The sequence below is a fragment of the Engystomops pustulosus genome, chromosome 5 (assembly GCF_040894005.1).
Source record: "Engystomops pustulosus chromosome 5, aEngPut4.maternal, whole genome shotgun sequence".
Taxonomy (NCBI): Eukaryota; Metazoa; Chordata; class Amphibia; order Anura; family Leptodactylidae; genus Engystomops; species Engystomops pustulosus.
Window position 1 is genome coordinate 60,614,162 of NC_092415.1, and position 23,506 is coordinate 60,637,667.

The 23,506-nt window shown below is 44.4% G+C and overlaps 1 protein-coding gene across 4 annotated transcripts; it reads left to right on the forward strand.

Annotated features, from left to right (window-relative positions):
• The first annotated feature begins 13,894 nt into the window (after positions 1–13,894).
• Positions 13,895–22,488, forward strand: TGIF1 (TGFB induced factor homeobox 1). Of its 4 annotated transcripts, none has more exons than XM_072152142.1 (3): positions 13,895–13,916; positions 18,405–18,631; positions 21,024–22,488. In XM_072152142.1, the coding sequence occupies exons 2-3, from the start codon at positions 18,449–18,451 to the stop codon at positions 21,582–21,584; spliced, it is 744 nt and encodes a 247-aa protein (XP_072008243.1). In that variant the 5' UTR covers positions 13,895–13,916; positions 18,405–18,448; the 3' UTR covers positions 21,585–22,488. The 4 variants fall into 4 exon arrangements, with proteins under 4 accessions (XP_072008243.1, XP_072008241.1, XP_072008240.1 ...); XM_072152140.1 differs by lacking the exon at positions 13,895–13,916 and adding an exon at positions 13,925–14,874; XM_072152139.1 differs by lacking the exon at positions 13,895–13,916 and adding an exon at positions 13,927–14,787.
• The last annotated feature ends 1,018 nt before the right edge of the window (positions 22,489–23,506 follow it).

Here is a 23,506-nt window from a genome sequence, read left to right on the forward strand (position 1 = left end):
ATCCACGTCCACTCCTCATTGTAGACTTGAGGAAGCTGACTGACCTGACTACCAGTTCTGGTGGAAGTTGACATCTGGCAGTCTACAATCGCTCTGCGCTGCTGGTAAACTCTGGATAACATGGTCAGTGTTGAATTCCACCTCGTGGGCACGTCGCACAACAGTCGGTGAGCGGGCAGTTGGAGGCGGCGCTGCGCTGCCCTGAGAGTGGCAGCATCTGGGCTGGACTTCCTGAAATGCGCACAGATGCGGCGCACCTTCGTGAGCAAATCAGACAGATTGGGGTATGTCTTGAGGAAACGCTGCACTATCAGATTTAACACATGGGCCAGGCATGGCACATGTGTCAGTCTGCCGAGTTGCAGAGCCGCCACCAGGTTACGGCCGTTGTCACACACAACCATTCCCGGCTTGAGGTTCAGCGGTGCCAGCCACAGATCAGTCTGCGCCGTGATGCCCTGTAATAGCTCTTGGGCGGTGTGCCTTTTGTCGCCTAGGCTCAGCAGTTTGAGCACCGCCTGCTGTCGCTTAGCGACGGCACTGCTGCTGTGCCTAGAGCTACCGACTGATGGCGCCGTGCCCACGGATGGTAGTTCGGAGGAGGAGGTGGAGGAGGGGTGGGAGGAGGAGGAGGCATAGTAGGCCTGAAACACCTGGACCGAGGTAGGCCCCGCAATCCTCGGCGTCGGCAGTATATGAGCAGCCCCAGGGTCAGTCTCGGTCCCAGCCTCCACCAAGTTAACCCAATGTGCCGTCAGCGATATATAGTGGCCCTGCCCGGCAGCACTCGTCCACATGTCCGTGGTCAGGTGGACCTTGTCAGAAACGGCGTTGGTCAGGGCACGGATGATGTTGTCTGACACGTGCTGGTGCAGGGCTGGGACGGCACATCGGGAAAAGTAGTGGCGGCTGGGGACCGAATACCGAGGGGCGGCCGCCGCCATGAGGTTGCGAAAGGCCTCGGTCTCTACTAGCCTATAGGGCAGCATCTCCAGGCTAAGCAATCTGGAGATGTGCACATTAAGGGCTTGGGCGTGCGGGTGGGTTGCACTATATTTGCGTTTCCGCTCCAGCGTCTGGGGTATGGAGAGCTGAACGCTGGTGGATGCTGTGGAGGATCGTGGAGGCGACGATGGGGTTTTTGTGCCAGGGTCCTGGGCAGGGGGCTGACTAGCAGCTGACACAGGGGAAGGAGCAGTGGTGTGCACGGCCGGAGGTGAACGGGCTTGTTGCCACTGAGTGGGGTGCTTAGCATTCATATGCCTGCGCATACTGGTGGTAGTTAAGCTAGTAGTGGTGGAACCCCTGCTGAGCCTGGTTTGGCAAATGTTGCACACCACAGTCCGTCGGTCATCCGGTGTTTCCTTAAAGAACCTCCACACTTCTGAAGATCTAGCCCTCGCCGCAAGAGCCCTCACCACGGGAGCTTCACTAGTTGACAGTGGCGCTGATGCACCAGCTCTGGCCCTGCCTCTCCGTCTGGCCCCACCACTGCCTCTTCCAACCTGTTCAGGTCGAGGACTCTCCTCCGTCTCAGAAGCACTGTGTTCACCCGGCCTCTCAACCCAGCTTGGGTCTGTCACCTCATCATCCTCCGATCCCTCAGTCTGCTCCCCCCTCGGACTTCCTGCCCTGACAACAACTTCCCCACTGTCTGACAACCGTGTCTCCTCATCGTCGGACACCTCTTTACACACTTCCACTACGTCAAGAAGGTCATCATCACCCACAGACTGTGACTGGTGGAAAACCTGGGCATCGGAAAATTGCTCAGCAGCAACCGGACAAGTGGTTTGTGACTGTGGGAAGGGTCCAGAAAACAGTTCCTCAGAGTATGCCGGTTCAAATGGCAAATTTTCCTGGGAGGGGGCAGACTGGGGGGGAGGAGGCTGAGGTGCAGGAGCTGGAGGAGTGGGGATTTCGGTGACATGGGTGGACTGCGTGGAAGACTGACTGGTGGTGGACAAATTGCTCGAAGCATTGTCAGCAATCCACGACATCACCTGTTCGCACTGTTCTGGCCTCAACAGTGCTCTACCACGAGTCCCAGTAACTTCAGACATGAACCTAGGGAGTGTAGCTCTGCGGCGTTCCCCTGCTCCCTCATCAGCAGGTGGTGTCTCACCCCGCCCAGGACCACGGCCTCTGACCCCTGCAGTAGTTGGACGCCCACGTCCCCGCCCTCGTCCTCTACCCCTAGCCCTGGGGTTAAACATTTTTAAAATGAGAGTTATAACTTTTTTTTTTTTTTTACTTTTTTTTTTTTGTGTGTTTTTTTGTGTTTTTTGTTTTTTTTTGTGTTTTTTGTTTTTTTTTGAGTTTTTAGAACCAAACAATCCTATCCTATTGCTATGGCTATTTTCTAGCCAAGTATCAAAGGAAGCACACTACTATGCCAGATGAGATGACACTGAGTTATTGCCTAATAGAAATCCAACCCCTACTGAATTTTGCCACTTCAGCCTTTGCTATGGATATGTGCGCCACTAAGCGCAGAACACAGCGGTCGCAAGTCTCACTACAAATTGCTCAGAATTGGCAAGTACATGCACTGCAGAAACTACAGCCACCAGCAGATCAACCAGAAATCAAATATATAGAACGCTACTGTAGGCTTCAAGAAGCTATTTGTATTCTCCTATGGCTATTTTCTAGCCAAGTATCAAAGGAAGCACACTACTATGCCAGATGAGATGACACTGAGTTATTGCCTAATAGAAATCCAACCCCTACTGAATTTTGCCACTTCAGCCTTTGCTATGGATATGTGCGCCACTAAGCGCAGAACACAGCGGTCGCAAGTCTCACTACAAATTGCTCAGAATTGGCAAGTACATGCACTGCAGAAACTACAGCCACCAGCAGATCAACCAGAAATCAAATATATAGAACGCTACTGTAGGCTTCAAGAAGCTATTTGTATTCTCCTATGGCTATTTTCTAGCCAAGTATCAAAGGAAGCACACTACTATGCCAGATGAGATGACACTGAGTTATTGCCTAATAGAAATCCAACCCCTACTGAATTTTGCCACTTCAGCCTTTGCTATGGATATGTGTGCCACTAAGAGCTAAACACAACGGTAGCAAGTCCCCCTGCTAATTCCTCACAAAATGGTAAAAGATGCAAATTAAAATAAAAAAAGTAGAACGTTATTGTAGCCCTAAGAAGGGCTGTTGGGTTCTTTGAGAATCACTCCTGCCTAACAGTAAGCTAATAGAACACCCTAACGCTTTCCCTGACCAGCAGCAGCTCTCTCCCTAGCGGCATCCAGAGACAGAATGATCCGAGCAGCGCGGCCAGCGGCTAGTCTATCCCAGGGTCACCTGATCTGGCCAGCCAACCACTGCTATCGACGTGTAAGGGTACCACGTCATGCTGGGTGGAGTGCAGAGTCTCCTGGCTTGTGATTGGCTCTGTTTCTGGCCGCCAAAAAGCAAAACGGCGGGAGCTGCCATTTTCTCGAGCGGGCAAAGTATTCGTCCGAGCAACGAGCAGTTTCGAGTACCCTAATGCTCGACCGAGCATCAAGCTCGGACGAGCATGTTCGCTCATCTCTAGTAGCTAACCCAAAATGTAAAAGCACTCTTTATTTTCCATGCGGTATTAGGGCCATGCACCCACCCATGTAGGACCAGAGTTCCTAGAATACAGTGGGTACGGAAAGTATTCAGACCCTTTTACATTTTTAACTGTTTGTTTCATTGAAGCCAATTGGTAAGATTAAAAAAGTTCATTATTTTTGATCATTGATGTACACTCTGCACCCATCTTGTAGATTTTTTGAAAATTTATTAAACAAGAAAAACTGAAATATCACATGGTGATAAGTATTCAGACCCTTTGTTGTGACACTAATATTTAACTCACATGCTGTCCATTTCCTTCTTATTCTCCTTGAGATGGTCCTACTCCTTCCTTGGAGTCCAGCTGTGTTTAATTAAGCTGATTTCGCTTGATTAGGAAAGGCACACAACCATGCATGTCAGAGCACATGAGAATCATGAGGTCTAAGTAACTGCCTAAGGGTGAAGACACACATGGCGTTTTTGGGACGTTTTTGGGACGTTTTTACTAAGTGCGTTTTCAGATCATTAAAAACGCATGCGTTAAAAAACACATCCGTTTTCCCGAAATTGCGCAATGAAAAACGGACAAAAACGCATGCGTTTTTAACGATCTGAAAACGCACTTAGTAAAAACGGACCAAAAACGGACCAAAAACGCCATGTGTGTCTTCACCCTAAGAAGCTCATAAACAAATTATGGTAAGCCTCAGATCTGGCCAAGGTTATAAAAGAATTTCTGCAGCACTCACGGTTCCTCCATAATGGCTTCCATAATCCTTGCATAGAAGAAGTTTGGGACAACCACAACTCTTCTTCGACCTGGCCGTCCAGCCAAACTAAGCAATCGTGGGAGAAGAGCCTTGGGACAGAAGTAAGAAGTACCCTAAGAACACTGTGGCTGAGCTCCATAGCTGCAGAAGGGAGAACATTCCACAATGTCGTGGAAGAGTGTGACGATGGAAGCATCTACTCAGTGCAAGACATAAGAAAACCTGCATACAGTTTGCAAAAAACAAAAAGGACTCTCAGACTATTAGAAATAAGATTTCAAAATCCGACCTGAGGGAACTGGAGAGGATCTGAAAGGAAGAACGGTAGAGGATCCCTAAATTTAAGTGTGAAAAACATGTTGCATCATTTCCAAGAAGTCACATGGCTGCACTGGCTCAAAGGTGCTTCTACTCCATACTGAGCAAAGGGTCTGAATACTTATGAACATCTTATATTTTAGTCTTTCCTGTTTAATAAATTCGCAAAAATATCTATATTTCAGTTATTTTTTTGTCAAGATGGGTGCAGAGTGTACATCAATGATCAAAAATAAAAAAAACTTTTTTGATCTTAACAATTGGCTGCAACAAAAACAAAAACAAAGAGTGAAAAACAGTGGCTTAGTGGCTAGCATTACAGCCTTGCAGCGCTGGGGACCTAGGTTCAGGTCCCAGGGTCAACATCTGCAAACAGTTTGTATGTTCTCTCCATGTTTGCGTGGGTTTCCTCTCATACTCCAAAACATACTGGTAGGTTGATTCGATTGTGAGCCCCATGGGGACAGGGACTGATTTGGTAAGCTCTGTGCAGCGCTGCGTAATCTGTGTGTACTATATAAATAAAGGAATTATTATTATTTATTGTTATTAAAATTTAAAGGGGTGTGAATACTTTCTGTACCCAATGTATTATGACTAAACTGAAAGGTTTCTCATAGTTCAGTGATGATGTTCTTTTCCACCACCTATACGATAATAATCAAAATCCATTGATGTTTGTATATAACTAGTCACATTGCCCTTCTGTCACTGAAATGACAGCAAAACTTCCAGGAAATGAAGGCTGCCTCCTACAACAAGCTGAGTCATTAGTTTTCTTGTGCTGTCACCTCTTGCCTGCAGTTGTTTTCTGCTCTGGAAGGGTTATTACTTAGGGCTGTGGGAAGGAGAGACACTGGACTTGGGTTTGATTTCTCATTCCTCACCTGTGGAGACTGTGATTCACAAGATCAGACAGACGCAAGGACCAGGTTCTTGTATGCAAAGACCTGTCATATTGTCAGATGTCACACAGCCTGCAGTGCTAAGATGACTGCATTCATAAGTTATGTGCCCCTTCTGCCCTTCTTGTGCTAATACGGTGGCATCATTTCATTTGTAGTTTATTACATATTTACATAACTACAGAGCTGTGGGGCAGAGATCATATGTAGGGTCATATGCTATATCAGTGGTGGCGAACCTATGGCACGGGTGCCAGAGGTGGCACTCAGAGCCATTTCTGTTGGCACTCAGACCATCACCCCAGGACAGAGTTCACCAAATAGGACCAAATCCACGAAATCTTCCTGCAGTTCCAGGCAAGAGATTCTGCTCTCAACGCTATTTTAAAGCTGCTTGGAATTGTATGAAAATTGCGACCATGTTGACAGAACTGCAATATCTTTGGAGGTCCACCTGCTGGACCCACCAATCTTCCTCTACTGAGAGACCCTGGAGAGAAGCTACAATGTCAGAGTCTGAATTTGCCTTTTCCAATTGTATTGGTTGCCTCAGGCGGCCGATATGATTGAAATATTAAAAGAACAGGTAACAATAAGTTAGTGCTTAAAATGCTATGTTGGCACTTCACAGTAAATAAGTGGATTTTTGTTGTAGTTTGGGCACTCTGTCTCCAAAAGGTTCGCCATCACTGTGCTATATTATCACACTACAATGATTGCTTACAATGATCACACTGATAACCTTCAAAGGCCATGTGGGAACGCCACCTTAGTAAGCCCATCCTAGTGGTGCCACATGTCAGTGGGGTTCCTCTCTGTGATGCTGCGTTCATATGTGGCGTTTACATTGCAGTACAACAGCTGAAGAGAGGAGAGTTGCCTAATTACATTGCTATGAACTATTGCATTTATATCATGTTAAAATTTGTGTTTATATTATGTTAAATTGTGTTAACATTGCATTTTGTAAACCCTAAACCAGTCTCATTCTAGAAGTAAAAAGTACTGCATTCTGAAAATAAACTCTGAATACTGGGATGTATTTTACAGATATTTATGTAGCTGTAAAAGAGCTTGTAATGAAAGAAATGGAAAAGCCCTTGAAGTAAATGTGCACAGATAGCTCATTGCTCTGTTAGAGGTTAATGTTTCCTGGTAACACCTGGCGCTCCAGACTGATGACACATCCCTCTGGATACAAAGGAAGTCCAGCAAACATCATAAAGAGTTGTAGAGCAGCACATGCAGGCTCCAGCGGCTAGGAGATCACTGGAGACAATGGAGCAGTAAAGTCACCCAGCACCTCGGTGTATGGCAGGGGAGGAATGTCTCCTTTACCACCTCACAAGCTGCAGCCTGGCGGCTACACAAAAGCACTTTCTGTTATTCAGCTGCTAGAGAGCAGTAAATGAGTGGGGGGAAGGTGGAGGCGAAACCAGGTCCCCTCCCCCGGCCAGTGACTCAGGCTCAACGAGTCTGCCCCTCCATCAGGCCGGATATGAGCCACCAACAACATGAGTCTTGTCAAACTCAGCGAGCAGCAGCCACGTCTCCCCGCACATGCGGTGTATGAGCTCACCAGCTGGCACACAGCACAGCGTCTCCTCCCTGTCACTGAGGTTACACACACATGTCATCAGTGTGTGAGGTAGGGGAGAGATGAGTGGGCACTGGGACTTCACTACTCTTTCTGCAAGTCCTGTCATTAACAAACACTGCAGTTAGGCTGATTTCACACACGGTAATACAATACCGCACCTCCCAGCCTTCATAGCAGAGGAAGAGGGACAAAGACTCATTTTTGTTTGGCCCTAGGCCACGTCTTTTCATCGGTCCCTTACTCCATGCAGACACAGTATAATTTCCCTTAGTGACCTCCACCGCCCCCAGCTTCCTGTCACATTATAGCCTCTCTGATATTGTACCCCAGGTCTCCCTCATATTAAAGACCCCTTTTATTGTGCCCCCTCTCCAGTCAGTAAAACATTGCTAGCCGCAGCCCTAGGACTTAATAGAAAAAGTTTTTTTTTTTTTACAAAGGCTGTTGAACCCGTTTTTGGGCCGTTTTAAGGCCGGCGCCACACAGGGCGCTTTGTCTGCGCTTGCAAACGCAGACAAAGTCGCGCCCACCGGGGCGGGCCTCGGCCCGATCGCATCGGCGTTTCTATGGAAACGCCTGCGATCGGGAACGAGCCGCCGGGGTTTCGCGTTAAATTGTTAAATTGTTAGGCGCCGGCCTAAAGCAGTCCGTTAGGGCGTGTTGACATGTTGCGCTTTGGTTGTGTTTTCATTGCGTTTTAAAATGCATTACAGTTGAGGAGAGGTGATTTGCCTAATTACATTACTGTTAACAAATGTAAATAGTAATGTAATTAGGCAAATCACCTCTCCTCAGCTGTTGTAATGCGCTTTAAACGCAATGAAAAGGCCATCAAAGCGCAACGTGTGAACGTGCCCTCAAACACATCTGTTTTTGACTGGTTTTACCAATTATCTTTATTTAAACGGGTCAAAAACTGATGCGTTTTTTAACTGACTGCTTAAAAAGGGCCCAAAAATGGGTTCAAAACATCATGTGTCCGGCAACATTAGGGTGAAGACGCGTGGCGTTTTTGTTAGTACATTTTCAGATCGTTAAAAAACGCATCAGTTTTTTGAAAACGCATGCGTTTTTGTCCGGTTTTCCGAATTTGCGCAATTAAAAACTGAAAAAAACGCACTAACTAAAAACGGCCTAAAACGCCAAGTGAGTCTTCACCCTTAGGCCGGCGGCACACGTGGCACTTTGTCTGCGCTTGCAAACGCAGACAAAGTCGCGCCCACCGGGACGGGCCTCGGCCCGATTGCATCGGCGTTTCTATGGAAACGCCTGCGATTGGGAACGAGTCGCCGGTGTTTTGCGTTAATTTAACGCGAAACACCGGCGGCTCGTTCTCGATCACAGGCGTTTCCATAGAAAAGCTGAAGCAATCGGGCTGTGGCCCGCCCCGGTGTGCGCGACTTTGTCTGCGTTTGCAAGCACAGACAAAGCGCTACGTGTGGCGCCAGCCTCAGGACCAGGCCTGATTTTTAAAATTTGCCTTGCGTCATTATAGGAGGTTATAACTTTGTGACGCTTTAACTTAACCAGGGGATTTTGAGATTTTTTTACCGTCACACATTGTATTTCAAAGTAATAGAAAAATTTTGATGATATCTTTTGTGTTTAGTTATGAAAAAAAAAAACATTTTAAAAAATTTAATTTGGCAAAAATTTCTTAAAATTATTCATTTTCAAAGTTCAAAATTTTCTGCTTTTCGGGCAGATAGTCATAGCACCCAAGTAACTTTATAACTAACATTTTCCGAATGTCTGCTTTATATGGGCGCAGGGTTTTATGCATCCTCTCTCTTTTCTAGGTTATTAGGAGGATCAGAATTTTGGGTGCAATTTTTCTCATTTTTATGAAAATCGCCAAAACTCTTATTTAAAGGGACCTCCTCAGCTTTAAGTGACTTTGAGAGGCCTAAACAGCAGTAAAACCCCATATATCATGCCATTTTAGAAACTACACCCTTCAATGTGTAAAAAATCAACTTTAAGAAGTGTGTTAACCCTTTAGATGCTTCACAGGGGTTAAAACAATATGGAGGTGTAATTTACAAGCTGTAATTTTTTTAGACAATATATTAATTTTGGCCAAAAATTAAACCGTCACAAAGTATTAAATGACAAAAAACTCCACAAAGTTTGATACCCAATTTCTCCCGAGTATGAGGATGCCCCATATGTGGTGGTGACTGCGCACGGCCGGGCTAAGAAGGGAAGGAGGCGCCATTCAGAGCAGATCTGCACTGTCACATCTTACAGGCTATAAAATGTTTATTTTTTTTGTAATTTGGACATATGGGAGATTATTTTTTTTGTGGATGAGATCCACTTTTCAGATACATCATTTACGGGGGGCTCAATAGCTATTAATCAGATTTTATTAACTCTTTCTTGGTGGTGGTTAAAAAAATCATTAATTCTTGTTTATGGTTTTTAGCATTTTTTTCGCCGGATGTTCACCATACCATAAAAGTAACGTGTTATCTTTATTCTATGGGTCATCACGATTACAGTGACACCCCATTTATATGGCTTTTTTATGGTTAACTTGTTTTGCAGAATATAGAACTCATTTTGTGAGAAATTTGCTTGTTTTTGTATCGCCATGTAACAATGGGCAGAACGTTTATATTTTTTTGTTTACAGAGCTGGTTTAGAGTTTATTTTTTGCGGGACAAGCTGTACTTATTTTTGGTATCATGTCGGGGTAAATGTTACTTTTTGATTACTTTTTATGCGCTTTTTATGAGCTCAGATGTGAAAATTTCATAATTTTTGCAAGTTTTTTTTGTGGTTTTTTTTACGCCGTTCACCGTACGGGTTCAGTGACGATTTTATTTTATTGTACGGGTTGTAACGGATGTTGTGATGCCCAATATGTTGTGGGTTTTTTTGGTGATTTTCACTTTTTTATGTTTTATTGGATTATTGCATGGGATGGGACTTCAAGGGACTTTTATTCTTTTTTAATAATTTTTTTTAAACTTTTTTTTACTGTTTTATTTTGTCCCAGGGTGGGACATGAACAAGTGATCATTTGATCACTTGTTCATTGTAATATACTGCAATACTAATGTATTGCAGCATATTACATAGTCAGCACTGTTAGATCGTGCTGTAAGCACGATCCTAACAGGCTTCTAGTGAAGGCAACCCTTGGGTCCTTATCAGGCTTGCACGGAGGGTGGCGATCGTCGCGGCGATTCACCATAGACGCTGTGGTCATAATGACTGCGGCGTCTATAGGGTTAAACAGCCGGGATCCCGGCTATCACGTCAAGGTGCAGGAAGGGGTTAAAGTGCATTTCCTACTCTAGGCTCAAACTCAAGTCAATAAGTTTTCCATTTTTTGTGTGGTTAAATTAGGTGCCTTTGCTTATACTTGGGAATATACGGTATGTGTATATTTTTTTCCTCATAGTCAAAAAGCCAAAGACAAGAGGACATTATAGGTGTGTGTGGCTATAGAAAAAGGGGCATTATACTGAACTGGAAATAGTGTTATATGGCAGGGAGCACGTGTGACCAGCTTCTCTATCAACTTTGTGATCCGTGGGTACCCCGATTGATTATTTACATGTAGTATGTAAATGTAATGTAATGTACAGAGTTGATGTCCCAGGACATCCCTCCTGCCAGGACTGGACCAAATACCAGGACTGTTCCAGTGGATCCGGGACGGTTGAGAGGGATGTTCAAATACAACAGCTGTGGAGAGGAAATTTACCTAATTACATTGCTGTTAACATATGCATAGTTAAAACATTTGATAACACAATGTAATTGGGCAAATCTTCTCTTTTGTTTTGCATTTCAAAACATAATGTAAACACCTCTTGTAAACACATACTCAGGGACCTGTCACCAGGGAGCTCATTTCCACTAAAGACAGGTTCCAGTAGCCCATGACACCTGCACTGCACATCTGCCTTTTTGCCTTTTCTAAGCATTTGCATTACATTATAATTGTCTGTTATAACAGAATCTGCTGTTATGTCACAGGGGTTGGGCTTTCGGGTGATGGCACCCGTAGCATTTTGAATGCGTTTTTGGCCCATTTTTAAGCAATCCGTCAAAAAACGCAGGCGTTTTTTTTTAAATGCATCCATTTTGAATTAAGATAATTGGTCAAACATGTCAAAAACGGATGAGTTTACAAAAACACATGCGTTTTTTTGACAGACTGCTTAAAAACTGGCCAAAAAAGCGTTCTGAACGCCACCTATGCCATCACCCTAACAGTCAGATGCAGAAGGGACAATTGGCAGAAGACCCAACAGTGAAGACTCTTAGGCCGGCGCCACACAACGCAAAACACCGGCGGCTCGTTCCCGATTGCAGGCGTTTCCATAGATGCGATCGAGCCGAGGCCCGCCCCGGTGGGCGCGACTTTGTCTGCGTTTGCAAGCGCAGACAAAGCGCCCTGTGTCGCCGGCCTTAGGGTGATGCCACACATGGCGTTTTTGGTCAGTTATTAAACATCCGTTTTCAGTCCGTTTACCATGCGTTTGGCTGCTTACAACCTGTTTACCTATTAAGATAATTGTGAAAAACGGACTAAAAACGCCATGTGTGGCATCACCCGACGATGTAAGTAGATGTTTATTATGTTTAAATAGCCCACCCCAGCCCGGCCCTCAGTAACCCCTTTAATGAAATCTCCAGCAGCCTCCCCTCACTAATAAAATGTCCAGTAGCCTCCCTTCACTAATGAAATATCCATAGCAGAGTCCCCCTTTAATGTAATATCCACAGCAGAGCCCCCCTTTAATAAAATGGTAAACATACAAAAACGCATGCGTTTTCAGTCTGTTTGAAAACTGTCTGTTCTTTGAAACAAAGAACGCATCGTGTAACAGCACCCTAAGGGTGAAGACACACGTGGCGTTTTTAGGCCGTTTTTGGTTAGTGCATTTTCAGATCGTAAAAAACGCATGCGGTATTTTACGATCTTAAGACGCACTAACTAAAAACGCCATATGTGACATGACCCTCAGGGCGCGTTCACACGTTGCGTTTTGGTCGCGTTTTCATTGCGTTTGAAACGCATATACAACAGCTGATGAGAGGTAATTTGCCTAATTACTTTACCGTTTACGTCTGTAAACGCAATGTTAACGCTTGCGTTAACAAAATGCATGCATTAACGCGATGATAACGCATGCGTTAACATTGCGTTTACGATGCGTTTTGTAAACGGAAATGTTAACTGTGTGGGCGATTCACATGATCTTAATGCTTTGTCACCATTGTCAGTCCAGTTCTGGATGCTCAGCATTTGGGCCTGACGTTCCTGCCAGCACAGGCTGCGAGTTGGACCCTTCAGACCCGCTTATGTGTGAGTGGTCTAATGGGTGATGCCACACATGGCGTTTTGAACCCGTTTTTGGTCTGTTTTTAAGCAGTCCGTTAAAAAACGCATCCGTTTTTTAAAAACGCATGTGGTTTTTGAAAACGCATGCGTTTTTTTTTACCATTTTTAAGATAATTGTTAAAACCTGTCAAAAACGGATGCGTTTTTTAAAGGAATACTTAAAAACATACCAAAAACTGAGGGTGATGCCACACGTGCCGCTTTGTCTGCGTTTCCAAATGCAAACGCAGGCAAAGCTTCACCCAGCGGGGCGGGCCGCGGCCCGATTGTACCTGCGTTTCTATAGAGACGCCGGTGTTTCGCGTTAATTTAATGGAAAACACCGGCAGCTCGTTCCTGATCGCAGGCGTTTCCATAGAAATGCCGATGCGACCAGGCCGTGGCCCGCCCCGGTGGATGCGGCTTTGCCTGCGTTTGCAAACACAGACAAAACGGCACGTGTGGCACCAGCCTAAGGCTAGAGTTCACATGCTGTTGTCAGTTGGCAAGCAATGAATCTTTGGTCCATTTTGCAGTGAGTGTCTCATCAGTGTGCAAACCGTTGCTGTGCCATATGTTCACAAAACATCTCCACGTGTCAAACGGCAAAAAAAACGAAGGCTGGCAAATAATGTCACTTGCAGGGTCACCTGATTGTGTTACCTATTCACTTATCCCCTAATACGGATGGTACACAAATGGCACCGTGCAGCATTCGTATTTTTAAACTTTCACATAGACTTCTACATGAAGGGATATTAAAAGAGTCAACTCAGAGTCCACATGCAGCGGGCCCCTTTAGGACAGGGGGCCTCGGGCCGCTCTGCTGACGTGTACATAGCAAAATAGACTATCAATGAGTGTGAGTTGTGACTGTTGTAAGCTTGGACAGCACTTGTATGGGAAAATTGCTTGTGGGCTGTGAATCCTGCACCTTTTGGGATGTGCCTGAAGTAAGCAGTCAGTCCTTATGGACACCATGGCTGTCAGCAGCTTTGCTGTGATTCTGAAGCCTAGCATTACAGCACAAGTCATGGTTGTACCATTTGCCATTGAGCAGCCCTATGAAGACTGTGCTATTATTTTCCAAAAACAGCTATAAATGTGAACACTTCCAAGAAGCCCATATAGAGGAGGACCAGTGACTGTACAGCTGACATATGGGCATCTCCACAGATGCCGGCTCATTGTTGCCGCGCACAGTCCCTCAGGACAGCGCTGACAGGCGATACACACACAATGCTCCATGCAACGGAAAATTGCGCGGGAAGACGCCTGACAGCAGCGGCTTGTGTTGTGTGACGTCACCAGGCACCGTGTCACATTGTAGCGGCGGTTATTTGCCTCGGTGACGTCATCCACATAGTGACAGTCTCTCTGACAGGAATGAAAAGTGAAATCTCTGCAATGTAATAAAGCCCGGGCGGGCGCACTGATGGCGGGTGACCTCACTGTGGGGACACAACTAGTTTTAGCCTCGAGTTCCAAATAACACAAAGGAAAAAACTCCACATATATGTATATACGGGGAGAGTTGTTATGTATATACGTGTATACGCGGAGAGTTGTCATGTATATACGTGTATACGGGGAGAGTTGTCATGTATATACGTGTATACGGGGAGAGTTGTCATGTATATACGTGTATACGGGGAGAGTTGTCATGTATATACGTGTATACGGGGAGAGTTGTCATGTATATAAGTATATACGCGGAGAGCTGTGTATGCGGCTGTGCTAGTGTCAGGAAACAGCTGCACGTAGTAAACAATCCCTCTGTCAGTGCGCTGTCTGTCACTGCGGCGCTTTGTCCCGCACCCCGCAGCTTGTATGGGGTGCAGCCCGGGGTCCGCCTAAAGTTGGGGCACAAGTTCCTTCCCCCGTGCCGGGAGGGCAGAGGCCGGATCGCCCCGTAGCACCAGCAGACACAGAGAGCGGCAGCTGTCAGAGCGGAGAGGAATGAGCAGGAGCCGCCTCTGCAGTTTAATGATCAAACGTCTGTCTGGGAACATAACAGGAAGCGGCTGAATGAGTTGCAGCAGCAGCAGCTCCCCCTGGCGCAGCCTGAGCGCCCGCCCGCCGTGTCTGCTGCTGCTGGAGAAAAGGGGGGAAGCCTGAGCGGCCGTCTCCTCCCCTTGTGTCTGACAGTCAGTCACTGGGAGGGAGTGCACAGGAGAGAGCTCATTACTAGTGGAGCAGCGGGACACTACATCTAGCTCCCGACATCCCGGGACACGGCATTGTCATCACCACCCGAGGACACCATGAAGGCGAAGAAAGGTGGGTGCTGCGGCATGTAGGCGCCTGTGCACACACACTCGCTGGCTGCACGCGTTTCCCTGCTGTCAGCCTGGCTCTCCGTCCAGGGTGAGCTGGGGTCCTGTGCCCTTTGTCTGCGGGCATGATGTTGGGGCACTGTGCAGTGTGTGGTGTGCTGTGTGACTGGCTGTCCTCGTGTTATTGTGTGTCTCGTGTTGTTGTTGTGATTTGTGGAAAAGTTTTTAGCTGAGGAGTCGGGTCAGAGCCACACACAAAGGAAAAGTAGAGCATGGCTCAGCCTCACTTGTGGAACAAAGAAACTTTCTACACGAGGGAGGTCACTCCAAGCACATGTCCTCCGCAGCCCCTCAGCTCACCCCTGTGCCCCTCTACAGGGCTTCTCCTTCACTTTACCCCAAGTTTTACCCCGTCATAGAAGTTTATTGCCCCCCTTCCTCCACATCTGAGCTTCCTGGGAAAGTCTTTGTTTGGAGAGTAGACGTGCATTCCTGAGGGAAGGGCTTCATAACTTTTTAGGACAACCATTTTGCTGATTCTGGGCTTTTTTCAGTTTTGTCGGGCACTTTAGGAGAAGTTTGGAGAGAGTTTGGGAGGCAGATGGAGCGGGGCTGTGTACGACTCACTCATCCCTCCCAGCCTCACAAGTTTGAATTCCTTTGTTCCTCTGAGCACCATGTGCTCCAGTCACCACTGACATTGTATGGATGGGACACCCCCCTGCTGGGGCTCAGGAGCTGCGGGAGACCTTAGTGCCACCCCAAATGTCATGACCTACTGATAATTTATTTCATTTAAAGGTCCCCAGAACTTGGTGGGGTCGTTACACACTTTTCCCCCTTTACTACAGTTGAATGTTATTCGCCTATAGGAAATGCACTGTTAAGGAAATGTAAAGAATGAGTCTTCCATGAAGAGAGCTGACTGTATGAGCCATGTGAGGGGGATAGTGTGTGCTCAGCATTGTGCACATAGGAGACAGCAGGGCACGCTGGAAGGAGAGGAACAGGGTGACAGGGAGGGGGCAGTGCTGCTGACAGATCAGGATGTGAGAAAGTGCTTGCAGATGCTTGAAACTTTTTCAAGCAGTTGAAACAAAAGACTTGCTCCCCATCCCCCTGCTATTTGGACATGTTTGGAGCTTTTGTTCAGAGGATAGTAGGGCTGCCCCCCTCTGAAGATTTCTCTTACAAGATCAGTGACTCTTTCAAGCAGTGAGGATTTATGACTGGTGGTGAATCTTAGGTGAACTTTACTTTTATCTACTTTTATCTCAGTTAAAGATTCCTGAAGGGGAACTTGACAAATTAATTTTTGGGAAGTCCCTTTTGATTCCTGTTTGTGAAAGCTTAAGGGTGGCCAAGTATAGTAGTGTAAGGAGCTGGATGTGTTGATTATCATTTACTTGTAATTGTTTTATTTTATGTTGTTTATTGAATGTCTGAAGTTTTGTTATTTGCTTGCCTTATAAACAAGCCTATATATTGTGTATGCTTCCCACAATCGCCACGTGCTTTGTCTTCTAACCACTTCCACCCTCAGAACAGTTTTGTGCTGACATCTGTCAGTGTCACTGGTGTGTCAACTTTTTCAACATAATTCATAGCTTAAAAAGAGGGGGGGGGGGTGATATATCTTCTATATTGCTATGATTGTGCTTGATAAAACCCGTTTCTGGCCTGAATAAAATCCTTTGAAGTTGTTTGGCGAGATTACATCCTGATTATTGCTCCTGTGTATGCAGAGCCAACTAATATAACAGCCTAATGACCTTATTCCTTTCTATGCGCAAAGCCAGCAGCCAACTTTGGATGCCAGCACTGCCACAGTCTACATTCTGCTATGGAAGCTCATATCATATAGTCCTAGATACTTGGCTGATGTGCAGAACTATACATGCTGCCTTCATTTAGCTAAGAGGCTAAAGTTGGTGATGAGCCATATAAAGGCTCACAACTGATGTGCTCTTAACTACATCAGTCTTTGTTGCCCTACTTGTACATGGACTGAAAATATTGGATCCATGAACAAGGGCACAAATGTCCTACCCTAAGTTTTGCAGATGGCTTACACACAGAGCAGGAAAACCACTAGTGTGTATGAGCACATAAAAATCAATTTGAATTCAACAAAGCAAAAACTTTTATTTCCAGGGAACCTTAGAATGGGTTCACACAGGGAATTCCATGGAGATAAAAAAAAAATGGATTCAAGATGTAACAGATCTATAAAATAAGACTTGAGCTAAGAGCAATAACTCTTGCCCATAGTGAGAATCCCAAATGGGTCCAAGCCTGCAGCATCTTCTGAACTAAACCTGTGGCTCCTCATGTGTCTACTTTTTAGAACGTTGTCTGTTCACATTGCAGAACAAAGCAAGAAAATTGCCCCATCCCCCCCCCCCCCCCCCCCCTCCATAGGTGAAGCCCAATCTGAAGCCTTTGTCTGGTTCAGCTCCTCCAGCTATCATCCTATAACATTTATGGTTGTTTTTAACCAAAACTAGAAACAATAAGAAATGACAGGTTTTAACTACACTACTTACTTACGCAACTGATAAGAGCTGTGAGCTCTTGTGTTTTCAGTCTGAGCAGTTTCCTGTTGGGATAGACGGCTTTCAAGCACTTGTTGGTTTTATATCTGTTTACATATCTAGGCACTGTTTTTAAGGTTTGGCAGGCTTCCTGAAGTCCACTATAATGTTTTTTTTATCCAACAATTAATCATTACATTCTGTGTAGCACACTTCCATCTACGGGGATTTTATTCTTGTTTTCGCTGTATAGGTATAACCAGCCCTCTTTATGTAAATGCCTCAGCCTGACTCATTGTGCTCATTGAAAATGACTAAACTCTTGTTGCTGCCCTCGGATTATGGAGTGAAGTAAGCAGCCCTCGGGTTTCTGTTTTGCAACATACTTGAGTCATCTGTCAGGTCTGTGTTTGGTGACATAAACGTTGCTCAGAAAGGGAAAATTCTGTGCTAACGTAGTGCAGTGATTCACTAAAGACACTGTAGCATCTATTTTATGTCTAGAACAGACTGGACTGTGGCATGTATCACTTCAGTGTCATTCTCTATTTGGAAACCTTCAAATTCCAAGATTTATACAGCTGGCTTGTGATCCTTGCCGCAGTGATATGGTAATATTGTAATCTGGTGTCCCAGCTCATTCAGATTCCCACATTGTGTTCAGATCAGTGAAGAAGACAGTGTCTGTCACATTCATTCTGCTACACAATACATTTCTAACAATCCCCAGTGATTGATTAATGTTGGTGCCCCACACTGCTCGTCCCACATTGGATAGATGAGGTAAACAAAGCGGTGTCATAGCGCTTTATCTATGTATGTGAAAGAGCTGTAACGACTATATTAAGAGTTCAGTATGAAATCTGGTCTGTGGCGAGCCTACATGGCGTGAATTCTAGGCTATAAATACAATATACACATGGGCCACATGATTTAAAGGATTTTGAATACAAATGTTGCCTTTTTAACTTTTTTTTTTTTTTTCTCCTTTCTAATTTTAATTTAAAAATCCCAGCTGTCCGGCTCGCAATAAAGACCAGAAAGCTGATTTGAACCTTCTTTTTGTTTGTTTGTTTTTTTTCTCTAGGTTTAGTTCCAATATCGAGCAGTGAAACTGAGGACGATGATGGTATGGATATTCCACTAGATCTCTCCTCCACTGCTGGCTCAGGGAAGAGAAGGAGGCGTGGAAACCTACCTAAAGAGTCGGTGCAAATTCTGAGAGACTGGTTATATGAGCATCGCTATAATGCATACCCCTCAGAACAAGAGAAAGCCCTCCTGTCTCGGCAGACGCATCTCTCCACACTACAGGTATGTTTCAGGCCGAGCTGGATTATTGATTCTGCATTGTATAGTTTATATTAAAACTATTTTGGACATTTTTTTTATTTTATTTTATTTTTTAATTTTGCTTCCATCATCCCACTTTTAAGTTTATGTACTTGCTATGTAAAAAGTATATCTTTTGTGTTTTTTTTTTTTTTTTCTTTCTTTGTTTGGTTTGACGGATCTTGGCGTGGTTGGAAATATCTTTGATGAAAGTTGGTGCAGAACTGCCATAATGATGTCCTCCGGCATCATTAAACTCTTTTCCTGTAGTTTACCCAGGAAACATCACATCCTCTTTTTTTTTTTTTTTTTTTTTTTTTTTACGTCCTGTAAAAGGAATCTGAGCAGTAAACATGAAGTTGTGAGAAAGGGGTTGTCCTCATTAAATGTTGGGGGTAGGGATTTAGTGTGTCACTCTTGGCCTACTTTACCACTTATGTTATACATCTTGATTATAGATAATACTTGGTTTGGTGATGTAAATGCTGAGTTTGGATTTTCTGAAAAACTGCTACTTTATTTATGTAATATGGAAGCCTTGCAGTATAATTCCGTGCTGTGGCACTGTGCGCTTGTCCTCCTGGTATAACATTGAGAGAGAGACATATTTTATTTTTTTTAGAATTTTATTGGGTATAGAAAATGGAAATCCCCCACCAGGACCACCATGCACACAAATGGCCTCCTACACATACAATGTACAATCTTGTTAGTCTTTTGTGTTACCCAAACTCTTCAGCTTTGCTTGCTGCTCAAGGGTTAAGGTTGGCGTGAGGTGACTGAAGCTCTGCCTGGTAGCACTCACCTCAGCAGTCTAGTGAGTCACCTCAGTCTCTGCTTGGAGACAAACGGCATCTTGTTACAAAATAAAACTTCCCACCATTAGCCTAAGGTATGGGAAATAACATGTGAACAACATTAAAAGGAAAAAAAAAAATGAAAGCTTTCAGCCGTCTCGTAGACGTAACATTCCTCAGGAGTTATTCAAAAGGTACAACTAATCCTTTGTTTTAATAGAAACTTTTTGATTTAGTTGCTTTGTGTCTCTCACCTAAATGTGGAAGGTTATTAGTCAGAGATGAGCCATTACGTTAGGTGACAGTGCTGCCAGACCTCTCTGTCGCTGCACATTGTTTCTGAGGCATTTTAATGTTGGGCTTTGCAAAAAGCTGTCTCAAAGAAATACTGCAGGTACATAAAAGCCGCTATAAAACTGCACATGTAAATACACGTTTAGCTTGCCCTTACATCTACAGAAGCAAATGTTGGTACAGCTCCAAATGATTAAAGGACTCTCCATAGCCTAGGTCAATAATGTGATATTGGTGGGATTGTGGCTTCCCGCACACTAAGACCACATTCACACACATTGTTTTTGTTGAGTTTCGAAATGCAACACAAGTGCTGTGAAGGAGGGGCTGGGCCACTTGCAGCTGCATTTTCCATTAAAGCACTTGAGATCAGGAACGAGCTCCACATGTTTTGCACGTTATCGGTTGTAAGCGTTTCTGTAAAAGCTCACCTGTGATCAGGCTAGCCCCTACCTTGCAGCACTTGTGTTGTATTTCAAACGCAACATGAACGCCGCATGTGAACGCAGTATGAGGGATCGGCAATGCTACACACCGGATGGACCAGGAAGCAGGGTTGTCTGTAGTCAAGTTAGCAGGAAGACTGTATGACCACTACACAATGGATGGCGCTGTCTGCATTCTGCTTTCTCCAATTTGTAGCAGCACATTTCCGATTGGCTGGTGCCGGGTGCTCCCATTCCCCAATCGACAATTGGAGGCTTGTAATGGACCCATTATACAGCTGGCACCTGCTTCAGCGGTAGTAGCCATGTTGGCCAATTGATAAGATCCTGGCACAATAGACCTACACACCGTGTGTGATTATAGATGATGGTTATGTTTGTATATAGTTCATGCTCCAGCAGGAATTGGAGGTTGATTTCAGGTTGATGTTTGCTGTAAGCATTTGTAATTTATTTTTTCTCAACTCTTTTCATATTTTTGTGTGTACATTTTTGGCTCCTGTTGTATCCCATTAGGACCAGACTGCATATTTTTGCTTGGGTGTAACAATTTAGAGAAGTGTATGGGATGTGCTGAGAAATCCAGATATTGAACTACTAAGATGATGAGAATTCATCTGGCATTTCCCATCCCAGAATGACAGCAGGGATGGGCAGCCTTCCCACTACAGTTGTTTCTAAACTTCATCTCCTTGGATGCTTGGCCTTCCATGAGTTGTTCAGCAACAGCTGAATGCCAGAGAATCCCCGCTCTTCCTTCTTACTAAATGTTGTTTCAGTTCATCTATTGTGCTGTAATGAGCAAGGAGAGTGCTAACTTGTGTTTTCTTTCTGCAGGTTTGTAACTGGTTTATCAATGCAAGGCGTAGGCTTCTGCCTGATATGCTGAGAAAAGATGGGAAAGACCCCAACCAGTTCACCATTTCCCGGAAAGGAGCCAAAATCACTGACGTTATGCAGATGGACTCTCCAACAGGGGCCAAGCCTTACATTCCCACTATAGACGAGAACTCCTTTCATTTCAGCTCTATGGGATCTAACCAGAACTCAGGGAAGTTACTGGCCTCTCAGCTGTCTTCTCCGCAGTCTCTCCTGGCTCGCCCCTCAGTCATCTGTCATACCACTGTAACGTCACTAAGTGATGCTCCTTTCAACTTCACCCATGTTTTGAATGCTGGACAAATCCCAGAACAGCAGCAATCTAAAGGAACCTCACTTGTCTGCCACGAAAACACTATAAAATTAGGACAAAACACAAATACACAGAGCGGACTTTTCAACACTCCTCCACCGACCCCACCGGATCACAATCAGGATTTCAGTGGTTTCCAGTTGTTGGTTGATGTTGCTCTCAAACAAGCAGCAGAGATGGAGTTGCAGTCAAAACTCATGTCCTAAATCTTTCTCATTTGTCAGAAAGTGTTCTGAACATTTCCTTCGAACTGCCCAAGTCGATATCAAAGACAGTTTGCATTAATTGATACTTTTTTTTTTTTGTTTGTTTTATATTCTTGTGTTATTTGCACACGGGATTATGAAAGTGAAGCTTTCTTGACACGAAGAGGTCTTACCCCTTTCAATGACTTTTTTTGTTACTTTTCCTTTCTTGGCCCTATATGAACTGGCTGCAGCCTTTGACTTTAGTGAGGTTCTCCATTGCCATACATGGATACTGAATTCAGAAAGTCGCCATGGTCCTGTTGTTGTGTTTTCTTTTTTTTTTCCTTTCAATTTCCTCTCAAACTTTACAATAATTTAAAAGAAATCTCAGGGGTGAAGGAGAGCAGATATCAAGTGTTTGTGTAATTGTATATATTATATAATTACACCTACATCCTAACTATACTGTATTTCATTCCAATCTTTCTAAGGATAGAGCTACTGTAGAAACAACATGCTTTACGTTTCTTGGTAGATTTTGCTTAAATGTGAGACGTTTCCCAAGATTGTGACTTTTTTTTTTTAATTATTAATTTTTTTTGGTACCTTTCAAACTGTGCAATATATTAGTATGAAATGGATAGACCTTTTATCATTCCAGAGCAGCAGAAATGCTCACATGCTGTCTACCACATTTTTGTTTTCCATTATTTTTTTTTTTATTTTTTTTTTCAGTATATAATAAAATATTTTGTTAAAGGTAATGTAAAATGTGTTTTGTTACCTGGGGATGGAATGAGAATACCATGTAACTGGATACTGTTCCCATCTGGAATATTAACTGCTATGTAAAGTTTGTTTCTTTGACATGTATTATTTTTTGTATGTTTTTGTAATATAGAAAATAACAAAGCTCAATGTAGTGTGTGTGTGTGTATGTTCTTTATGACATTAAGAATTGTGTTTTTTTTATTTCCCTTTAAAAGTTTTAACTTTTGAAAGGAAGAGTTAACAATTTCTTAATCCGCTGGATAGGGTGGTAAAGTAATGCCCTATTACTACTGCAAAACAAAGATGACATACAGCCATGTACATGAATGTGCACTAAAGATTTGAGGTCACTGCTGTCAGAATTTATCATCATTGTGAATGATCAATATTCTGCAATAGATTCTGAAGATTCACGGCTTCTCCAGGCTGCCAGAACTTCACCTCCTTCTGATTAGCTGCTATGTGTCTCTTCAGATCTCAGCCTGAGCAGTCAGGAAGTCCTATCCTTGTCCTTACCAGAAGGGTGAAAAACTTGGCTGCTTTCCTCCTAAAACAGCGCCCCTCCTGACCATAGTTTGTGTCAGCATTGCAGCTCGGCTGTATAGAAAGGAATGGAGCACTACTCATGGTCAGGTGAGGCACTATTTTTGGAAGAAAGAAGCCATGTTTTGAAACCTCTAGACCAGTGATGGCGAACCTTGGAGACAGAGTGCCCAAACTAAAACCAAAATCCACTTATTTACCGTGGATTGCCAACGTGGCATTTTAAGCAGTAACTTAAAGCTACCTGTTTTTCCACATCTTTCATTCGTATCGGCCACCTGAGGTTAGCAATACAGTTGAAAGAAGGAGGAAAAATTTTGTCTCTCGTAGCTTTTCTACAGGGTCTCTCTGTAGAGAAGGAATGGGGGGTCCAGCAGGATGAGCTTCAAAGATAAGGCAGTTCTGTCAACACCTTCTCACTTTTCCAGCAGTTCCAAACAGCCAATGAAGTGTGGCTTAAGTTGCCTGGGAATGCAGGAAGATTTGGTCCTATTTGGTGAACTCTGGCCTGGGTCGATGGTCTGAGTGCCCAGAGAAATGGTTCTGGGTGCCACCTCTGGCACCCGTGCCATAGGTTCGCCACCACTGCTCTAGACAATCCCCTAAACAAAGGCGAATACATTGGG

Bases quoted from the DNA above. Each gene is read 5' to 3' on its own strand.
- TGIF1 (XM_072152139.1), top strand. The intron at 18,632-21,023 runs GTATGTTTCAGG...TTCTTTCTGCAG, and splicing joins CGCATCTCTCCACACTACAG to GTTTGTAACTGGTTTATCAA.